At 35.5% G+C, this 21001-nt stretch overlaps 1 protein-coding gene across 2 annotated transcripts in view; it reads left to right on the forward strand.

The window, feature by feature from the left end:
- LOC110841457 (sickie) overlaps positions 1–18214 on the forward strand; it is a 64113-nt gene extending 45899 nt beyond the window's left edge. For both annotated transcript variants that reach the window (XM_022087029.2, XM_087346032.1), the window contains 19 exons: positions 592–1203; positions 1897–2053; positions 3531–3686; positions 4002–4111; positions 4695–4846; positions 5314–5397; positions 5987–6131; positions 6633–6775; positions 7620–7798; positions 8100–8259; positions 8660–8807; positions 9430–9599; positions 10207–10448; positions 10626–10772; positions 11496–11738; positions 12228–12424; positions 13168–13390; positions 14154–14262; positions 15063–18214. In XM_022087029.2, coding sequence (XP_021942721.1) covers positions 592–1203; positions 1897–2053; positions 3531–3686; positions 4002–4111; positions 4695–4846; positions 5314–5397; positions 5987–6131; positions 6633–6775; positions 7620–7798; positions 8100–8259; positions 8660–8807; positions 9430–9599; positions 10207–10448; positions 10626–10772; positions 11496–11738; positions 12228–12424; positions 13168–13390; positions 14154–14262; positions 15063–15209 — 3524 coding nt within the window. In that variant the 3' untranslated portion in view covers positions 15210–18214. The remainder of the gene's footprint in view (positions 1–591; positions 1204–1896; positions 2054–3530; positions 3687–4001; positions 4112–4694; positions 4847–5313; positions 5398–5986; positions 6132–6632; positions 6776–7619; positions 7799–8099; positions 8260–8659; positions 8808–9429; positions 9600–10206; positions 10449–10625; positions 10773–11495; positions 11739–12227; positions 12425–13167; positions 13391–14153; positions 14263–15062) is intronic.
- The last annotated feature ends 2787 nt before the right edge of the window (positions 18215–21001 follow it).

Here is a 21001-nt window from a genome sequence, read left to right on the forward strand (position 1 = left end):
AGCCTTCCTGTGCATACACCTTCGTGTACTGCACGGTCAGAGCTTTCTTGCGCATGCGCCTTACTGGCCAGCGCAGGGACTCACACGAAAATATTTGATCTCGGACTTTGGCCGCTGACCGCTTCGCTGTAACCTAGGACAGCGCCACACAAAGAGCCAGTTTGATATTTCCGCTTCACCCACGCAACTCGCACCACTCGCATTTAATCGCTCACGTAGGACACTGGGTAAGAGATATGGGCAGAGCAGTTGTCTTTACACCCCTCTCAGACATTGCATAGTCTCTACAATGTGCATAGTGTAGTCGTACCTAAAACAAATACTAAATATTCTCAAGTTCTTTTGATTCTGTTTTAATTTGAATTATTTTAAGGAGGGGAATAAATGGCAGAGATGAACTTCAATGTGTCTTTTGAGTCTTCAACTAAAGTTTGGTAAAATTTGTAGTACTGGTACTGTACTTATATTATAGAAGTATTTGCATTGTTCAAGTTTCATGAACTGTGATTAATTTTAAAGTCCACTTTATTCAAGTCTTTAAGCTGGCTGTTGTCCTCTCCTACGTAGTTTATCTCGTACTTTGTAATACAGGTGTAAAAGAAGATGGAACAAGCAAGGAAAAGGAATATTGTGGCAATGCAGAGAAACAGCAGCCGAAGACTGACAGAGCATCTCCACATGGTTCTTCAGGGTTGCGTTCAAATGGTGAAGGAAAGCAGAGTAAGGTGAGGGGTGTTCCACAGAGTTTTGGCTATGTGAAGCGTTCAACAAATGGATGTGCTGGCAACAAAAGTGAGCTTCGTACTGCCCAAGTGTCTGCAGTGCCTCGTACAAAAGTGAAAGTATCTGGTGGCACACAGACATGCACAAGTGATCTGCAACAGCAACAACCACAGCCCCATCACTTCAAGTCGTACTCTCTTACCGGCCCCTCGGCCAGTCAGCTGTCACAGAGCGTGCGGGACCGTTTGCTGCTTGGATCACAGAGCCTGCCAAAACCAGGCTCCAGTGAACATGCAGCCCTGTTCCACTCGCACAGAGGTCAGCAACGAGGTCATCGACCCACAGATGGCTCCCTCTCAGATACAACCTATTCCAATTATGCAGATTTGCAGAACTACTGTGCCAATAGCAGCCCCTACAGTTCATGGCTACGATATAGTGCCGCATACACATCGTCATTACCAGCCAGAGCAAGTGCAGGTAAGTAGTTTTCGGTACTTATTGCAGCAAACCTGGATCATTGCGGGAGACGATGTCATATTATTCTCTTAAGATTACCATTCTTTTTTTCTTCTTCATTCAAAACTAGGAAGTGACTTACATTCATAAATGAAGAAAATGAGTGAAAAATGGAAACTTGATTAACCTTTCGGATATGGAAATGTCCTATCACAGTCTTGTGGTTAGATTAAATTGGTATTTAAATGCTTTAAAGTGCAGAGAATTGTATAGTCTGTTCACTGCAATTCTTAACCTAAAATTGTCAAATAGAATGCTGACTATGAAAGATTAATCAGTTTTCCCCTGTATTGAACAAACAAAATCATCAGGCCAGCAGATTGATGAACATACTTTCCACATTTCCACCCCATGGTTTATGTGTGTTATTTGAAATTCTGGAAAACGGGTGTCTTAGAGTGGCAGAAATTTTTTAACTTATTTACCATTGCTTAAGAATGACGTGACCTTTCCCAAGCTGTGAAAGAAATGCACAACTAGTCAAGGGTTTTGTTAGCTGGTTCAGTAATGTAAGCTCTTGTTCTTAGAATTCTTTTTCAGTGCACAGATTGACACTCCTCATCATTATGAACGACTGGTAAACCATAGAGGAAACATAATTTATTTTACTTTGTGCATTGAGCACTTATGCCTTGTTTACCTGTATTTCTGCAGCAGGCCTGGTGGAAGCAGACAGTGTTGAATCACTGTGCTCTCTGCCAGCACAGCTGCAGCATCATCGTGCTAGTCTCACCCATGCTCGCCTGTTGATGCATCAGAGAGACAGCAGTGCGTCCCCAGGCCCACGTCTCAATCGTAGCAACAGCATCAGGTATCTACATCAAAATTGCCCTTGTACTTGCCTTGATTCTGTCACAGGTGCCTGATACATTTTTCTTCATGTGTGTAATCTTTGTTCTTTAAAAATCTTTAGGGAGCTCGTGGTTACAATACAGTGTTTGTATAGTTGAATGTTTTCCTGGTGCTCACATTACAAAACAAGCTTTTATTTGCTTATCTCTTTTTATTTGAATCCTATACTGTTTATTACATTATTTTATACACTCCATTTAATATATTGTAGTTTTTAACATTTGAAAAGTTTTCTTTTTGTGAGAAAATATATGTTGCTTTTGAGACAATTGATGCATCAAGCTACGACAATGAGTGGTGTTAGGGTGGAAAGAGTAAAGTGATTTATTTAACCTTTATCTTACTAGTGTTCCTTGTCTGGGACGTAAGTTGTGTACTCAGCCCTACAAACGTTCCTTGTGCGGAACTCAAAACTTGCAACATTGTAAGTAGACTTGGCTATGTCTTTTGGCATCTTTTAGGGGCTGCAAATATTGAATCAGTTTCTCTAGGGTTCTGACAAGTTCAACCTGAACTATAAACAGCAATAAACATTGTTATTGTCAAGTGGGTTTCGGCTGCGTTTTCAGACCCCCTATTCAAAGCTACTCACATTCCTCAGCATGATCTCTGAAAAGAATGTGTATCCACTGAAGTAGGGGAAACAAATTTTTCTGTGTGGTCATTAGTTCATAACCATGGCTTCTACCATGTCCAATGAGCTTCCAAAGAAGAAAGTAAAGTTACTAAGGCCTATTTAGGCAATTAAGATATGAACTGCATTTTTAAAAAACTCTATGTATTCTCTGTTCTTTTCGAATAAATATGGCTTTTATTTCGTCAATTTATCATGTTTACTTTAGATAATATTAAAGTTTTCCGTAGACCGTGCACAAAAGTTTAAAAACCTGCAAAAAAAACTCCGTAGGGCTGCTACCACTTTGCCATTTAAATCCCCGTCATTTAAAGGTTAACTGCAGTAACTTTGAGACTTCCATTTGTGGTGCAAGAACATTGCTGTTCCATGTTGAGATGGAGAGAGATAGAGATAGCAAACAGATTTGCTGCCTGGAGAAAGAAGAGCATGGTGTGAATCACAAAATTGCAATCTAAAATCAGCATGTAGTATCAAATTTGAAGGATATATTGCTTTTTTAACTTGACACTTTTCTTTGTATAAATGGTTGTTAAAGATGAGGTTATGTGTCATGCCAGCCAGCTGAAAATTATACAGATACACCTTTTAATGAGTCTTTATAGAAGGCATTTGTTTTTGGTAGTGTGCCAACAAAAGAATTTGAAGGTGATATTTTCAAGAAACATATCCATTTCTGACATATACTACATTATCAGCTGATATTGCTGTCATAATATTACCAAAACAAATATTACATCAGATGTCTCTCATAGACTGGTTTATGATGGGTTCTGGGGTGAAAATCATTTCAATGTTCTAGATCTACCAAATCTGAGAAGATGTACCCGTCCATGCTTCAGCGCTCAGAAGAACTGGATCCATATTATGGGATTCCCATGTGTTCAAACACAGTAAGCCACTCCTCCCAGCCCACTAGTCCAACACCCAGCCAGGTGTCCCAGGGCGCTGCCTCCAGGTGTGTCTTTCCATCTCATTATGCGTTGTGTGAAATATTATTTAAAGTGGTAATAAATATGCATGAAAATTGCTAGTTACATAAATAAAGTTAGCATTATTGTTTAGATAGCTGTACTACCCCAAAGAGACTGTAATAACAAATTTGGTACCACTGGATATTACTTTCATATGCTAACAGATGTTAAATATGAATATTGGTAGCTCATTCAGCCATACTTTGTGACTAAACTGTTTCATCACAGAACAGGCTTCCTTTTAGATTTTAGACTGTTCTGTCAGTGCATGTTTGTTATTGAAAATTATAAATTTTCAGGTTCAATTATTCACCAATCACGACATCTGCGTCTAGTCATGGGCTGAGTCGAATCACTGTCTCTCCGTACTCAGGTCTACTTTCAAAAACAAATTCCAAAGATGATGAGAGTAAGTATAAATTGAATATTTTCAGAATATTTTTTGTTCAGTTTGAAACCTAGAAATTGTTTTTAAGTAAAAACTGGGATATAATTTGACTAACTCCTGATGCATCTTTGTTATAATTGTGTTTCCTCTAATGCAAAGCTCTACAGCTGATCAAGTTTTGGTATTAGAAGTGTATGAGGATAAGCTGTATAAAGAAGTTATAAAAATTACAAGTATGTAACTAAAAGAATGAATGTAGAGAATTGGATCACTGCTTCTAAATGTGATGCAAACTCCTGCCTAAAACTAATTTCCTAATTTTTAACCTTTGTTTTTAAGGGAGTTTACAGGATGATCCACCTTCCTGGAAACATAAACCTTAAAAGATGATGATGATAGTGATGGATATAATAAAAATAATATGGAAAGCATCAAAATCTGTATTTACTTTTCACTTCAATGAAAGTAATTGACATGTGGAATTTAAATATTATAATAATGTTAATATAAAATGTTGATGTGTACAATGTTTTGTCTTGTCTAGTGCTGTGAAAAGAATACCTCTCTGTTAATTTAAAATTCCTTAATATTTGCTTCTGTTCAGTTCATGGTTCTTCAGTTAGCCTAGTGTCTACTGCATCTTCATTGTACAGTACTCCAGAGGAGAAACAGTCTCACGAGATCAGGAAACTGCGTCGTGAGTTGCAGGATGCACAGGAGAAGGTCCATACCCTAACAAATCAACTCTCCACAAATGTATGTTTACCTATTTACTGTGCTAACATTTTCAGAACATTGAAAGTAGAGAGTGACTCCAGTATATTGTATTTAAATTTAATGTCTTCTCTTAAATTTAAATTAATTTTTAGTGTGGCAAATAGGACTTGGCATAATTTTCTAAGCCGTGGTTTTGTGTATTGGTGTATGTTTGGTGTAGTGGTCATTGAGGTTATTTTATTGTTTGAATGTAATTATTCAGAGGAGAAGTAGTCACAGTAAATTGATACATTTAGATTGTAGTCTTCTGGGTTATGAAACTGTAGTCTTAATGGTTATCAGTATTTTGGAGGCACCAAGTTCCTCAAAAATTGTAATTGCTTACAGGATTTTGTGGTGTCATAGCCAGGTAGATCACAATCCAAACTTTCACTGCCATAGAAACCTCAAATCTCAAATTTAGATATGTTTTACAATCGATAATCTGTTCATTTTGTATCTTCCAGGCTCACGTGGTATCTGCTTTTGAACAGTCTCTGTCAAATATGACACAACGCTTGCAGCACCTCACCTCTACAGCTGAGAGGAAGGTAAATGATATGAATCCACAGTTTGACACTTATTTTTTGATTGTACTGTATGGGGGTTGAAGATGGCTGTCATCTGTGGTGTTGGACTGTGCAGGGCCCTGATGATGGAGGCAATAAATATCCCTGAAATGTTGGTAAATTTCTACCTTACACATGGCACAACATCCCAGAAGATGGTCATCGTTTTTGCTTGCTACCATGAGAGCCTGAAAATGTTCAGCTGTGTGGTTTTTTTTTGTCAAGATGAAATTTTCCATCACTCAGTAGCCTACAGCATTCTAAGGTGTATTATTAATTGTGGGTTATGTAGAATGGAAAAGACTTTCCTCTTATAGCTGGAGCATTGCTACATGTTTGATGGCAATGCAGGCCATTGGCTGTACGAGCTCAACTCCATGTCTTGAAAATGTTTCGTGCAGCACTTGTATTATATCTGTTTCCTATCAGAGTGTAAATAATGATTTATAAAATATTAAACTATTGGTTTCTCCAGAAAATCTTTTAGAATTGTAAATGTTTATTGTAATATTTCAGTTATTTTTTGCAGTTTTGCGCTGTTCTGTGAAATATTGCTTTTATCACCTTACAGGACTCTGAACTGTTAGAGTTACGGCAAACAATTGAGTTGCTGAGGAAACAAAGTGTAGAGGCTGGACTGACATCAGCACATATTCAAAGCATGTCACCGTCTCTTGCTCGAAGACACACCATCAACATTAATGCTGGAGCACAAAGTAAGCTAAATGACATTACTGAATCACACCAAGTCATTTGTTTTAAGGAACCTGTTTTGCTGTCACTGGTCATACAGAATGTGAACTGCAGTACTCCTTCATCCTTGAATCTTTCTACGTATTTGTGAACTTTCCTTTGGCTCATACAATTATTGCCTTACTGAAGTATTCATAAATTTCTATATGTTTTAGCACCACTTCACCACAGAAATTAGCTATTCTTTGGTGCATCTTTCAGTGGAGCATCCATGTTAAACATGACATGGTTCTGTGCCTATTAAAAAGCAATATAGAGCAAATGAGGGAAGATTCATATTATTTTTACCCAACATCCTTTTAACTACTGTGAACACCTGTTTTATATACTACAGTTGCCCGTCTTTTCTTTTTCTTTAAGTTTAGAACATTCAAATTAAAATAGTTTGAAATATTGTGATTGAAGTGTGTGTCATAAGTCTTCTCGGATCTTATTGTTATCTGGTATGCTGTTGCACTCTACAGATGGGGGCAGCATGTTACGCCAGCTGTCCACAGATTCAGTATCAAGCATCAATTCATTGTCATCAGCCTGTAGTCTGTCCAGTTCTGCTCATGTCCCCGACAACTCTACTACCTCTGTCAGCAAAAAGAAGAAGAAAGGTTGGGTAAGTATTGCATTATGCCATTTCTATCTTGCCATGTGCCTGCATCATAAATAAGATTAAAAAATTTGGTATAAGACAAATTTTTAGTGCTGGTAATGAAGCTTTATTGAATATAATATACATTTGCAATTATTTTACAGTTACATTAATTATGTGGAATTAATTCAGTATTTGAATACTTGTAAATTATTAATTTTTTATGACAAGGTCAGCTTCATTGGAACTCAGGTTTGATTCCGATGTCTTTGTGGTTCATAAAGAAAGGAAGACCAAACCTTTCTTTATGCTTTTATACAAATCTGTAATTTTTCTTTATTTCTGTCTTTTGTTCCTTTCTTTCTGTGTATCTAAATCATTAAGCTACATGAATTTTTATTAAAGATAATTATAATGTAATTTCTGCTCTATTCACAATACCATGGCATTCTGGAAGTAGGCCCCTTTTCTCAAGTATACCTCTTAACGTTTGTCATATGGGAATAGGGGGTTTAAATTCCTGTACTACAAGGCTGCTGGTGGACTTGGCTCTGGGTTTTAATAGATTAGCAGTATGCCACTGTGACATATGCCCAGCTGGACCATGTGTAAGCCATGATGTACAACTGATAATGGTTAATTCCATTCATGCTTTTATATAAATATGTAATGTGTCACTTTATTGCATTGTTTTCTGCCCTTCCTCCAGTTTTCATAATTCTGTCTTCTTGATTACATACACAGTGATTCCATCACTCTTCAGTTTGCATGTGTTACTGGGCTGTCCTTTGTATGATTAAATGTGTTCTCAAATTGCCTACTGTTGTGAGCATAGCATGAATCATTTTCCAAGTATCTGTCCTTTCAGCTGCGTAGCTCCTTCAGTAAAGCATTTTCACGTTCGAAGAAAAATAAAAATGGGTCTGTGTCTGATGTGGAAGACTCTCGAGGACTCAACTCAGATGTTTCAGCTCCTTCCTCCCCACTTCTGAGTGCACCACATCATATGAATGGAAGTCAAATTAAAGGAAGCCAGTCATCGTCTGCGTAAGTACTGCAGTGCTTTTGTTACAATTACCATTTCAGGTTATAAAATGTGTTTTAAGTGATGTTAACCATATGCAGGCTTCATTTTCTGCAAGGTGAAATAAAATAAAATAATTCCTATAATATAAGAAACTAATATTATGAACCACTGCTCACTGCCTTACGAAATCAAGTAGCCTGGGAGCAAGTGGGTGACCATATTTTTTTAGCACTGCTAGTCTGTATTTAATATTCTGATTTTGTTTATCTACTGATTGGGCAGTTTATAGGTTGAAAACTTTGTTTGTTTGTTTGGTTCAAGCATCTATGATAAGGAGCCTCATGAAGCACGACCTGACGTGGTGGAGGAGCTGAAGAAGCAGCTAAGAGAAAAAGATCTTGTTCTCACAGATATACGCTTGGAAGCACTTAGTTCTGCACATCAGCTGGAATCCCTTAAAGATACAGTGATCAAAATGAGGGTGAGTACGAGGAACATGAGACGGCACAGTTGTATGGTGGTAGTCAGTTTAGTTTAGTGATTGAAAAAAGAAACAGAGGCAGGCAGGAACGTCAGCAACACTGACCATAGCTTAAAGGCATATATACACCAGAAACGTATGCTAAAGAACATAACTATTATGCAAACGCAAAGTAAAATATAGTGTCTTTATTGCAATTAGGTCATAACACAAAACAGTAGAACACATAAGTTGTGTTCTGTACAGCATGTACAAAATGCATGCAAGTTTGGTGCAATTCAGTGTATCTGTTCTGGAGCTATAAGCAGACACACACACGTGTATGTATGTATGTCTTCTTTGAGCTTTGTAGCTGCTTGAGCAAAGCATTTTCACTTTTATGTTTGCCGTTTATTTACAGAATGAAATGCTAAACCTGAAGCAGGATAACGAACGGCTGCAACGAATCGTTACAAGCAAGTCACTGACTTCTTCTCAGAGTTCACTCCCTATTACAGACAGCTTGGAAAGAAGGTTCAGCATGACCGAAACATCAACACCCCCAGCAGGTGTGCCATTTAATAATAACCAATTTGATAAGATAGGCTTGTGTTATCTTTATTTTCTATCAGTTTGATGGTGATGATGAACCATAGATGCTAGGCATGTGATTTTTTGTATGGAGGTGGATGATAAATATACCTATAAGTTTTCTGTGAACTTTTGTTTATGATAACAACATGGTGACAGTACAAAACTGAAGGTTATATGTAATGAATTTAATGTACCCAGAATCTGTAAAAAAATTAAAGCTGTCCCACTACAGCCCATATAGGTCAGTTGAGGGGAGCGGAGGTATAGCTCCTACTCTTTCTTGACCTCGGCACTAGGTGGGGGTGAGTGGTCAGCATTATGGCCCAGCCGCGCTCTGCCCCTGCCCCGTTGGAGGTCAAACCCCAGTCGTCCAGCCCATAGCTAGTCACTATACTGAGCTATCATTATTTATTTATACTTCTTGGTATACTGATCATTAGTTTTGAAGGGAAGTCGACATAAGTGCTTGCCTGAACTTATTTGATTTCAAGCCTGTTTCTTCAGCTTTATAGCATCTAAAAGCATGCTTCTGATTTTATGGTCCTGCTTATCTTTTAAAATTTAAATTAACCATGTTTTTTTCTTCTTCACCTTCAGACCCAGAAGGAAAGCGTGTTGTAGTTTCAGTTTTCCTCGGCTCCCATGGCAGTTACCATAAATATATAGAAGAAGGGAACGCTCCATCATCTTGTATGATTGCAGCACTTTTCCTGAGTGGGAAGACAAAATGGGACATGTTGGATTGCCTTATCAGGAGAGTGTTCAAGGTACAGCAAATTGCAGTCTACATCAAAGCCTCATACTTAACAGTATCCAGATTAATGAGCTAACTCCATCATGACAATTATGATTTTACTAAGCTTTACCAGTGTTTATTGTACTGTTGCTGTTTATTGGGCTTTCTTTAAATAAGCCTGACTAAAATAGTGAAATTGCTTATTTATTCTGAGTCTTATGAACATTATTCCCAATTTTTCAGAGGTATCAAAAGTGCAAAAGGATGTGACATTACTACAAATCTTCCCTATTATTTTCCATTGTGGTGCCTCATAGCGCTAGCTTTATCCATTGAATGGTCACAGAACAAAATGGTTGTGAAAATAGTTTGGTTTATGCACTATGAAAAATCCAGTTGTGTTTGCCAAAAAAACAGATCAAAAATGGATAATTTGAAAAAAGTGGAGAGGCAAAAGGATTTTATATACAAGATACCTTTTCTTTTGCAGGAAACATCAGATGAATATAAGAGCAAATTTACTGTCTTTCAGTTGTATGAATGTCTTTGTATTTGTAATAGAGTAACCATGTATCAAAATACTGAAACAGAAATTTAAAATCTATGATTGTAGTGACTTGAATTGTTTGCTATTGCAGGAGTATGTTCTGCGAGTAGATCCAGTGTCAAACTTGGGCTTAAGCGCAGAGTCAATTTGGAGCTATCACATAGGAGAGGTTGTACGATACAAGGACAGTCAAGTGCCTGAACTACTGCCTTATGGGTATCTGGTTGGTGACTCGCAAAACAGTATTCATGTCTGCCTGAAGGGTGCTCTGCACAGTGGCAGTGTAGATGCACTCGCCTTTGAAACACTGATTCCTAAGTCAATTGTACAAAGGTACTGTGAAATTCCACTCTTTAGTACATTTCATGTGTTAATTGATTGATTGATTGATATATATATATATTTTTTTAACTTTTACTTTTAATGCAAGTTTTTTAAGTTTAGACATTGTAATGTCAGACTGAGAATCCTGAAGCCTTGTAAGTAGTGATGGGAATTTCCAATTCACAGATATGTCTCTCTTCTGAGTGAACATAGGAGAATAATCCTTTGTGGTCCTAGTGGCACTGGGAAGTCCTATCTTGCCAATAAACTAGCAGAGTTTCTTGTACTTCGTGATGGGAAGGAGTCTACAGCCGAATCAATAGCCACATTTAAGTAAGTTTGTAATATAAGAAATGAACTATATTGGATCTTATGTTTAGTGCAAGTCATAAACATTATTTTTGCTATGATTAGACTACGTGAGCCGAGTGCATTCAGGTGTTTATTGATATCAGATGTAATAATGTGCAACATATCATTTGTGTATCATCCAAATATACAATAATTTATAGTCCAGCATGTTTCAGCACTGCTGAGTCACCTTCAGGGGTTTATCTTGATTAAAATGTATGCTAAAGTTTTTTACATTAACTTGGCCTACTTTTTCATCATTGATGTGTTCTGTATAGTCTAATCACAGAAGTAATGAGCTGTTTGACCTAAGATAATTGATCCCAATAATTTACACATTTAAAATAATCACACTGTTAAAACAAAGTACAACTATTAAAACTGCAATCAGTGTCTAAAATATGACATGAAATTATATAATTTGCTTTTTGTCTGCAAATGCCATGTAGCATTACAATATGCTGTGAATGCAATTCCATGTGAAGTTTGAGACACATTAGTTTCTGTGTCCAGTACTGTGCTATGTTTCATCAGACAGTGTATATCCAGGTTTGTTGTCTTCTATTTTGATTTGTTATTGTCCCAGTATTTTAATTGCATAAGTGAATACAAAAGTAAATTCCAAGCAGTAGATAAACATTCTGAGAAGTCAAGAATTCCTGTATGCTTTGCCATTGAACTTTTTGTAACCATGTTGTGTTTCAGTGTGGACCATAAAAGCAGCAAAGAATTGCGTCAGTATCTTGCCAACGTAGCAGAGCAGTGTGAAAATAATGCATTGGACCTTCCCTCTGTGATCATATTGGACAATCTCCATCATGCGGCTTCTCTCGGGGAAGTGTTCAATGGCTTCCTGAATGCAAAATATTCCAAGTGCCCTTACATTATAGGAACCATGAATCAAGCAACATGCTCCACCACCAACCTGCAGTTGCATCACAATTTTAGGTATTCTATGTCATATTGAGTTACTGGGTTGTAGTAAGGACAATAAAATGTATATTGGGTTTTAATTTCTGTATTTGAAGTCATCAATAATCATTCACATTTCTACCACAGTGGATCATCTTATAACAGGTCTTCTCCGGTATTCTTTGTCCTGCCATAAGCACTTTTCTGTCTGTGCCCATTTTATACTCTGTTTTGCATTGCTTCTGCACTATTCCTACCATTTCGTTGGGCTCCTCAGTTGTAATTTGTCATTTTCCATTTGTGTGTAACACATTTCTTTATCATTATCTTTATTGTCTCTGGTTTTTCTTAGGGATCTTGCCTAATCACCTGGTTTCAGATTTTCTCTTTTTCTGTTTGTTCTTAATAATTTATATGAACTTTATTTCAGGTGCTTGTTTTACCTTTCCCTGATTAGCAAGCCCCCTGCTTCAGATCATGGCAAGGTTGGACTGTTGACTTGACATGAAATGATGTCTTTTGCAGGTGGATCTTATGTGCAAACCACATGGAGCCCGTAAAGGGTTTTCTTGGTCGGTTCCTGCGACGACGCTTGTTGGAAGCGGAAGTTCAGGAGGGAATACGCAACAATGATCTGAATCGCATCTTTGACTGGATTCCAAAGGTGTGGCAGCACCTGAACAAGTTCCTTGAAACTCACAGCTCATCAGATGTCACTATTGGTGAGAAATACTCAATACAGAATACATTTATGATACAGGTTTTTGTCACAGATGTGTTGCATGTCTATATATGGTTTTTTGGTACTTGCAGGTTTTTGTAGAAGTTTAATTTCTGTCAGCTGATAAATTATCATTTCATTTCACTGTGTTCTTTTTTTACACTTCATGACTGTTGCAACTTTCATTTTTTGAAATTGCTGTTTTACTTCATATCTGCTTGGAAAATAGTTGAAGTTTGCAATCTGATATTTTAGAGAATGTTTCTGGCTCAGTGCAGGTGTAGGTGCATTTTATGTTTATTATACTGTTGAATGTTATGAACCTTTATAACTGCATTACCCAGACCCATTTAGGGAAGGAGCCATGCCACTGCTTATGTGTGTTTAGTCCACTGTTTGTTGTAATGGGGTTTCTGAGGTTTCCCCTATAATCCCAAACCCTGGTGATGCCTGCGTCTTGGATAAACTTCAAAGGCTTGGCCAATAAAGATTCCTATGGTGTATTCACATCATAAGATGTGCCAAATTTGGGTGTGACTTTGTGGTAATTATGTATACTAGTGGTTTTAATTACTTCTTGGTAATTTAATATGCTAGTGGTGGTTGATGATTTGTTGGTGTTGAACTGGGAATTAGTATGTTTGTAAAATTGATTTGTTTGCGATTTTGAGACAAAATTCACTCCACTACTGTATTTATGATTTTACATTATGTTTTTTTAAATTCTTCCTTCCTTTGTTACAGGTCCTCGTTTGTTCCTGTCTTGTCCAAGTGACCCAGATGGATCTCAGGTGTGGTTTACTGATCTGTGGAACTACTCAGTAGTCCCATATTTGCTAGAAGCTGTGCGTGAAGGGCTTCAGCTGTATGGACGACGGGCTCCCTGGGAGGACCCTGCTTATTTCATCTGTCAGACATACCCTTGGACAGGAGACACTGTGCATAGAGGTCATGAGGCTCTGCTCAGGTCAGTAACATACTCAGGTCTTTTGGAAGGTTACTGCATCAAACATAAGGGCAGTACTGTATTAACCTGACTATTAGGGAAGGCTTTCTTTTAACTTCTGTTTTATTCAGAAACAGGGGCACGTGAATGAAGACAAATGCATGAAAGAAACAAGTGTATTTATCAGGTTCCTGGAAAAATTGGCATCTGGTAACTGTGCCATGTGTTACCATAATAATGGACAATTTATTTAGTTTTATATTTTTTTGGAAGTAGCTTGCTCTTGAACTAAGTTTTAAAATAATACAGTCCTGTATGGTGATTGTTAAGAACTGATTTAAAATACTTATTACTTCTTATGTTTTTTATGATGATGTTTGAAATTGTATGTCTTTCTGGTCCATCTCTGATGCAAAACTTTATCTGGACTACTGTTCTGACATTTTATGGGCTTTCAGATGATTGAGTGCACTCTTTTTTGATGAATATTCTATGCTCAGTACTATAGGCTGCCACTTATTGGTATCTACAAAATTGAATAAAAACAAATGACTTGAGTACTACAGTGTGTCAGCAAAATTTCTTCAAATTATAACTGCTCACTGTGGAGGAAAATGAGTTTAAATTTGGTGGGTATATTTCGGGCCAATCTGTATTTGTCTTGTCTCTCTTTAATCTTATAAACAATACTTAGCAAAGATTACTAATCATGAAGTTTGTCTTTACAAAATTTACTCTACTCAACTGTAGCTTCTTGTGTTCTGAAGAATGTATTCTGTTACAGATTAAGACCCGAGGATGTTGGTTATGACATACAGCAAAGTGGAGGTGTGGGAGGCAGTAGCATCAAGTCTATGAGCTCCACACAGAGTGACACAGATGGTGATCCCCTGGTGAGTGTATCTTCTAACTTTATTAGGTTTTGGAATGCATTTGTGGTGTATTTTGTAAATCTTAAATAATGTAAAATTATTGGTGGGATATTTAAAGAATGTGTTAATGTTTGATGAAAGCAAACTGATATAATGTAATTATTTACACAGGTTTGTCATAAATGGAACAGTTCTTATTTATCTTTCATTTCAGTGTACCTTTGTTGTTGAGGGGGGAAGGGAGTGGCACACTGGAAGATCATACATTTACATGTGTGTATTGTATGATTTAAATGTTATTGGTCTTGCCTCAGTCCTTCCCACACACAACACATTTATTATGCCTAATGCTTTTTTTCATCAGGGAAGTGTTATATGGTAGGTTGTACTGCATTATAATTCCACATTCTGCTCACTCTTGCATGAGTTTCCACCAAATTGATCACTTGGAGCGACTTTTGCTATGTTTTGTTGGTATTGGTAAGGTTATTGAGAGTAAAAGTGTTCACTATAGTGACTTGCAGAAAGAAGTAAACATTTTTACCACTTCTCAGATGTCTTCTCAGTCCCAATAATTTTCTCATTTGATATACCACATGGACACCATACATGCTTATTAATGTAATTAATTATAAGTTTTGAGCTTAGAATGTCAAATTTTTCCCATTATTTGAAGTGTTGGCAAAAGAAAACAGAAACACGTCCAGGTGATTTATATCTGTCCTCACATGTTTCTATTTTACCTTACTAGTCACTCATACTATCAGTATGCAGCATAGAACACAAATATCACCTAATTGTTGGCTTGATTTTGTTTGTAGTTGAATATGTTGATGCGTCTCCAGGAAGCAGCCAATTACTCTAGTCCACACAGCAGCAATGACTCAGATGCTGTCAGCATTGATTCACATCCAAGCAGTATTCGCTCTGATGATAAAGGGAGCTGTCGAGTAGAATCAGCCCTATGAAACGGTTTTATCAAGTAATGGTCATGTATTTCCATCATCCTTCTAGTATGTGGTCAGAATGAGGTATTAATTACTGTTGTAATAGGTGAACTAAAATAAGAATGTTTAGACTGATTGATACACGAAATTGTTTTCAGTAGTGTGTGTTAACAGAAATTCTTATTTTGTTTAGGCATCCAATTTATGAAAAGGTATGAATTTGAGATCTTATTGATGTAATGATTCTTATTTATGGATAGCAAAGACCAGTTATTCAGGCCAAGTGTGATTGTTTCAGCCATATTATTTGTTTAAAAGATATGAATGTAGCCGGTATAGGTAACAAAGTTTATCGTTCACCATACTGTATAATTAGAAAACAGGAAATATTATACAAAAGTAATGCTTTAGCATATGTTTATTTATTTTCTGATACACATTGATATACTGAACTTATTTCGTAAAATGTTTCATTCTGACATTACAGTCTATTTCTTTCATATTTAAAATGTTCATATGTAACAAGGTAAGTTTTTTAGAACTGAAGTAATTCTCAACAAAATATGAATCCCATTTTGAAAGCACATATGTCTTGTATTATGCTGTATAATTTATGAATCGGTATGATCACAGCCATATTATAATTGCATAATATGTTGTATTATTCAAGAGAACAAATACAGCAAAACCTCGTATTTACATTCTCAGAATGTACATTTTCCTGAATTTACATTATCTTTTTTCATTCCCTTTAATTTTCCTATAATGTCATTGCATTTTGTTCTTGAAAAATATACAATTTAATTTTGATTTTCCAGGTTTTCCACTTTTTGTGGCCATTCAGCTTTTCTTTTAAAAAGTTGGTTACTCTGACAAGTTGGTCACCATCTTGCAAGCATTATTGTACCTTTTGATGTGGGAAACCTTTCATGTTGGCTGTTATTATTTTGTCCGTTAGCTGAATGTGGTGCGTGTGCTGTAGTTGTTTTATTTGCATGTTTGATAAGGCATGATGGCAACACAAAAGGAAAGTAAAACCATTTCCTTAGCAGAAAAACTCATCTTACGATGGTATATTGTCAAACATGCAGGGACTCGTATTTATTTGGTAAAACAACTTGTATTAGTATCAGCTTTGAATACAATAGTAAAAAAATAATGTCACTGAAGAAAATGTAAATCACTGTGGAAGATATCAAATTATTTTATTGCTCATTTTACACAATTTACTTTCTGGGAATTACTTGTTGTAAAAGTGTTCATATATTACTGAATAATTTATCTACATTATGTATTTGCTGAGCATTATAGTAAAGAGTTAGAGTGAAGGTAAGTACTAAACCTTATGATTTTTGCAATTTATGCCATTTTTAAGGAAAGTGTAAATACGGGGTTCCACTGTATGTATTTAGTGCCTGAAATTCTATGGGTGGCAAGCCTACAGATTTTACTGTGAGCACATGTACTTCTTAATGCCATGATAATTTAGGAGTGAACAAGGCTTGTATATCTGGAATACTTGAACTCAAAGTTAAAGATACTCAGAATTAAGTTAGAATTATTTATTGGAGGTTGAAGTTTTGACCCAGATAAAAGTGATTTACAGGCTTATGTAATTTGGATGGCATATTATTGACTGTAATTCAACATTTCACATTATCATTATCATGGCTTGAAAACCAGTGTCCCACTAGCCTTAGTCTAATTTATTTTATGATTAGGCAAACAAATTCTCAGCAAGCATTCATTTATACTAATGGGCTTTGTTTCAATTTTTATTTTTTAAAATGTGTTAAATCAACTATTTTTCTTACACATAATCACAGTGTGAGTAGTCTGATGTAGGAACATAAAAATGGTATAAATATCTATGTGCATGTAAGTGAACAGATTACAGTTTGTTGACAAGAATTAAGTTTTGGCATTGTATCGTTCCTGTTTTATGTGGGGAACTATCTTTACAGTAGTCTTAGTACAAGATATAGGTAAAGTAAAGTTATCCCTTGTACCAAATTAAACACCACACCATGGAGGTGTATGTAGGAGTGGAGGTAGAGCTCCATGTATTCTTAACCTCATACTAGATGGAGGTAGTGGTTAGTTTCATAACCTGGCCACTTTACCCCTGAGGAAAGAACCCAGATGTTTGAATTCAGTTTTTTTTAATGTGCTTGACAATAGCCAAACGAGGTCAATTACCAGCCAAGCATTAAAAATAAATATCAATTTTGAGACATTTTTGTAACTTAATTCTTGCTTGCATAGATTGAATTTTGCAGAATCAGCATTAATTGAAGTAAAATCCATGGTTCACTTCTCTTTTATTAGGTTAATCTGTTATAATAAAATAGTCAAACGAGCATTTGGTAAGGCCATTCAAGTTTAAAAAATATATGAAATGTATCACAAGTACAGTGCCAGTTCAGAGACCTAACAGGCAATGCACATGTGGGTAGAACTCTTACTGATCATCAGAACAGTTTAGAGGGTAGTACTTTACTATTATGGGACCATTATTTCTAAGCCTTCATTGCAAACCAACAACAATAAATTGATGAGGCTGTGGGTGGGGATAGTGGTATTCACCTTCTGTAATTAATTTCATGGACAAAGCTACTGCTGTAACTTAGTCCTATGCTTCCCCACATTTATGAGAGTTACAAAAGGTCCAGAATGACTGAAAATGAAAGTAAGAAAAAGAGTGACAACCAGACAGATAATTAGTTGTCCCAAGGTCCAAAAGTAGTCTGTTCCTGCTCCATGTCTATACTAGTTACAAAATGGTGGTTATGTGAAATACTCCCCAACTCATTTACCCATAGTTTGACATTAACCATCAATTATATTTACTATTGAAACTCATTGTAACTTTATATCTTGTTTTTTATGTTTATATGAAATACTGAAGGTAGGCCACCTTAACATATAATGTAAGACAATGTAAACTTCATGTTAATACCAATTTAGTGACTTACATTTTACCATTCCAGTTGTGTATGATATAAATAAACTTTCCTTGACAATCACATGTTTCTAAAGAAGTGCATCTACAAGACATAACTGTCATTCCAATATAAGAATGACTACACACAGACAGGAATGTTAACTTCCCAAGATTTCTTAAGTAATGAAGATTGAGAGCCAGACATTTAACTTTAAGTAAGATGTTAATGATGTTATATATTACTCTTAGAGATAAGTAATTGCCTTTGACTGTAATGTATAATCATATTGCCAACCTTCTACATACTTTTTTTTTAAGTGTTACATGTCCCATGAGGAATATTTTATACAAGTAATCAAATAATTTGAATAGTACAAATCTGGCATTACTCAAGTATGATTTTATTACTAATGGTGTATACTTCCCATCAGCATTTTCTCTGATACTTCCAGTATGCCATGCAGGTACCTTCCATTTAAAACTAGAGTTCTTTCTGGAAGTGTATAATTTTTGCGCATTTGTAGTGAAACCTCAGGTTTGTTGGAGAGTAGCAGTTCAGCATTACCACACTACTTTTGACAGCTGTATATGAAATTTATTGAACATCCCTACCTCCTTTTGAGTTGTTTCAATTTTCTGTATTTTTATTTCTAAGAAATTAATAATTGTTTACATTGTGTTCTGCTACAGATCAAATTGCAAAGATTATATATGTTTGTGCTATGCAACTGAAACATGCTCTCTTTGTTACCCTTCCTCATTGCTTGTTGTTCCATTTCAGTATTGGTTATTTTCTTTATAAGCTTACTTAATGCCATTTTGGTACATAATCTACAGCGTAACTGATGTAACTACAGATATTTTTGCCTGTAAATTGTAATATGGTGTATGGTGGTACTGCTCTAACATTTTTTGTTCAGATTTGTAGTTCAAACCCATTTTAGTGAAAGTATAAATCTTGTTTTTTAAAACTAAGGTAAGAATTTATAGTTCATACTTATTATTTGTGGGCATATATTTGTATTTCTTTGTAAATGGAAGTAGAACTTAAATAAGACTTTGCCTAAACTGTAGCATTGAAAATTTGCATTAAGAGTTTGCACACATAAAATTAAGAAGGCTGGAAAGCCAGAGAATTTACAAAACTAACAAAGGCTAAAATGCTGAGGCATATATACAATGAAACTGAAAGATTACATTTTCTACTAATGTTCTTGTAATCCTTTGTCTGATAAACAGACATGTGGTCCTTTATATTTTCTTCTTATAATGCTGTATCTTCTATTTATTTATTTTTTATTGAAATATACTTAGTCAATTAGTTGGGTTTGGTTTGGACATGAATCTGAAAATGATGTGTTGCAGTATGGAGATAATATTTATGAATATGCAAATAGTAACATGTGATATTACAGTTCTAGCATCAGAAATTAAGATGATCTTTAATAGTAGTGACATTATGAGTGAAATGAAATAATGTATTCGCCCAAATATAATTTGCAGTTTTTTTCATTCAAATACCTTCCAAACATTGACTGTGCATTATATTAGCATATGTTTAATTCTGTTAGATGTTTTAGTGGAAGCTACTAATGTGAATTTTATTATCTATTGAAATTACTTTACGGTAAATTTTGTACAGTTGACATCTAAACATTTTAATGAAAGGTTTTTCAGAAATATTTGGTACATGAATAGTTGTTTACTGCATTAAGAAGCTTTTTGGTACAGTAGTGTCTACACAACTTGTATTATACTGTGCTATATGTTGTGACCTCTTTAGGCCATCTTCTGGTTAATATCTTAAATGTCACATGGTAACAATAGCTGGAAAATTTTATATCGATAAAAATAATTATTTTCTTCAATTTAGGTTTTGAAAATTGTGATGCACATTTGGGTATGTGTGGGGATATGTTCATGAAAATATGATAATTTGTAAATGTGCAGTTATAAGTTGCAGAATGGAATCCAGATTCCATACTTGTATGTTGCTGGACTGAAGCTTCATCCCATATCATCATTTAGTTCACATGTGTTGAGCTTCATTTACATAGCTCTGTTACTCTCCACATGTATCCTTATATAAAAATGTGGTACTTCAAAAATTGATTTGGTTTTATTAGTAAATACACTTGTAATATTCTGTAGCTTATCCAACATGAACAATATTTCTCATATGGCCACAGTATTGCAATGTAGAGCAGCCATCCAAGTACATAACATTCAAGTTAAATGAACAGCCAGTGCTCAACCATGTTTAGAAGTGGTTCTGTCTGATCTTACTGTCAACATGAGGTAATGATTTGTTCTCGTGTTAAAAAATGAAAATATGTATCTTACCCACAAAACTTGTTGCAGAGCCATCATTCCTTTTATAGGTACTGAGATTCTCAAAATATATGTAACTTCTGCAGTTTTAGTCACAAGCCAAGATAAATTTTTCTCAGGATTTAGGATTTTTACATAGTTGACCATTTTTAAAACAAGTTGTTGCTGTTTGCTTCTAAGCACTACCCACTTGTATGCTACAAAACCTGCATTGGCCAGTAACACATGTTTCATATCATAAAACTGAAAAAACTAAAAATTTTCAAGGTAGTTTGGAGTGAACTTGGACACTCTGAGTAGCTAGTGCAAGAAACAAGCACTTATGTTAGCAAACAGAAAAGTAATAATCTAAAAACCCTTTGCTGTAATTATTATTTATCATAATAATAATTATTATTTTTTAGTGAAGCAAAATCCAAAACTTCTTCCCAAATAGATAAACTACGAATTACTTTAACAATCCTATTATAGAAGAATGTTGGCTATGGTAAAGCCCATTGATAGAGGACGGATATGGAACATTTAACTTGTATTGTCA

This window comes from Zootermopsis nevadensis, unplaced genomic scaffold (assembly GCF_977971745.1).
Source record: "Zootermopsis nevadensis isolate Lab colony 2312 unplaced genomic scaffold, Znev_1.0 Znev_ptg000010l, whole genome shotgun sequence".
Lineage (NCBI taxonomy): Eukaryota > Metazoa > Arthropoda > Insecta > Blattodea > Termopsidae > Zootermopsis > Zootermopsis nevadensis.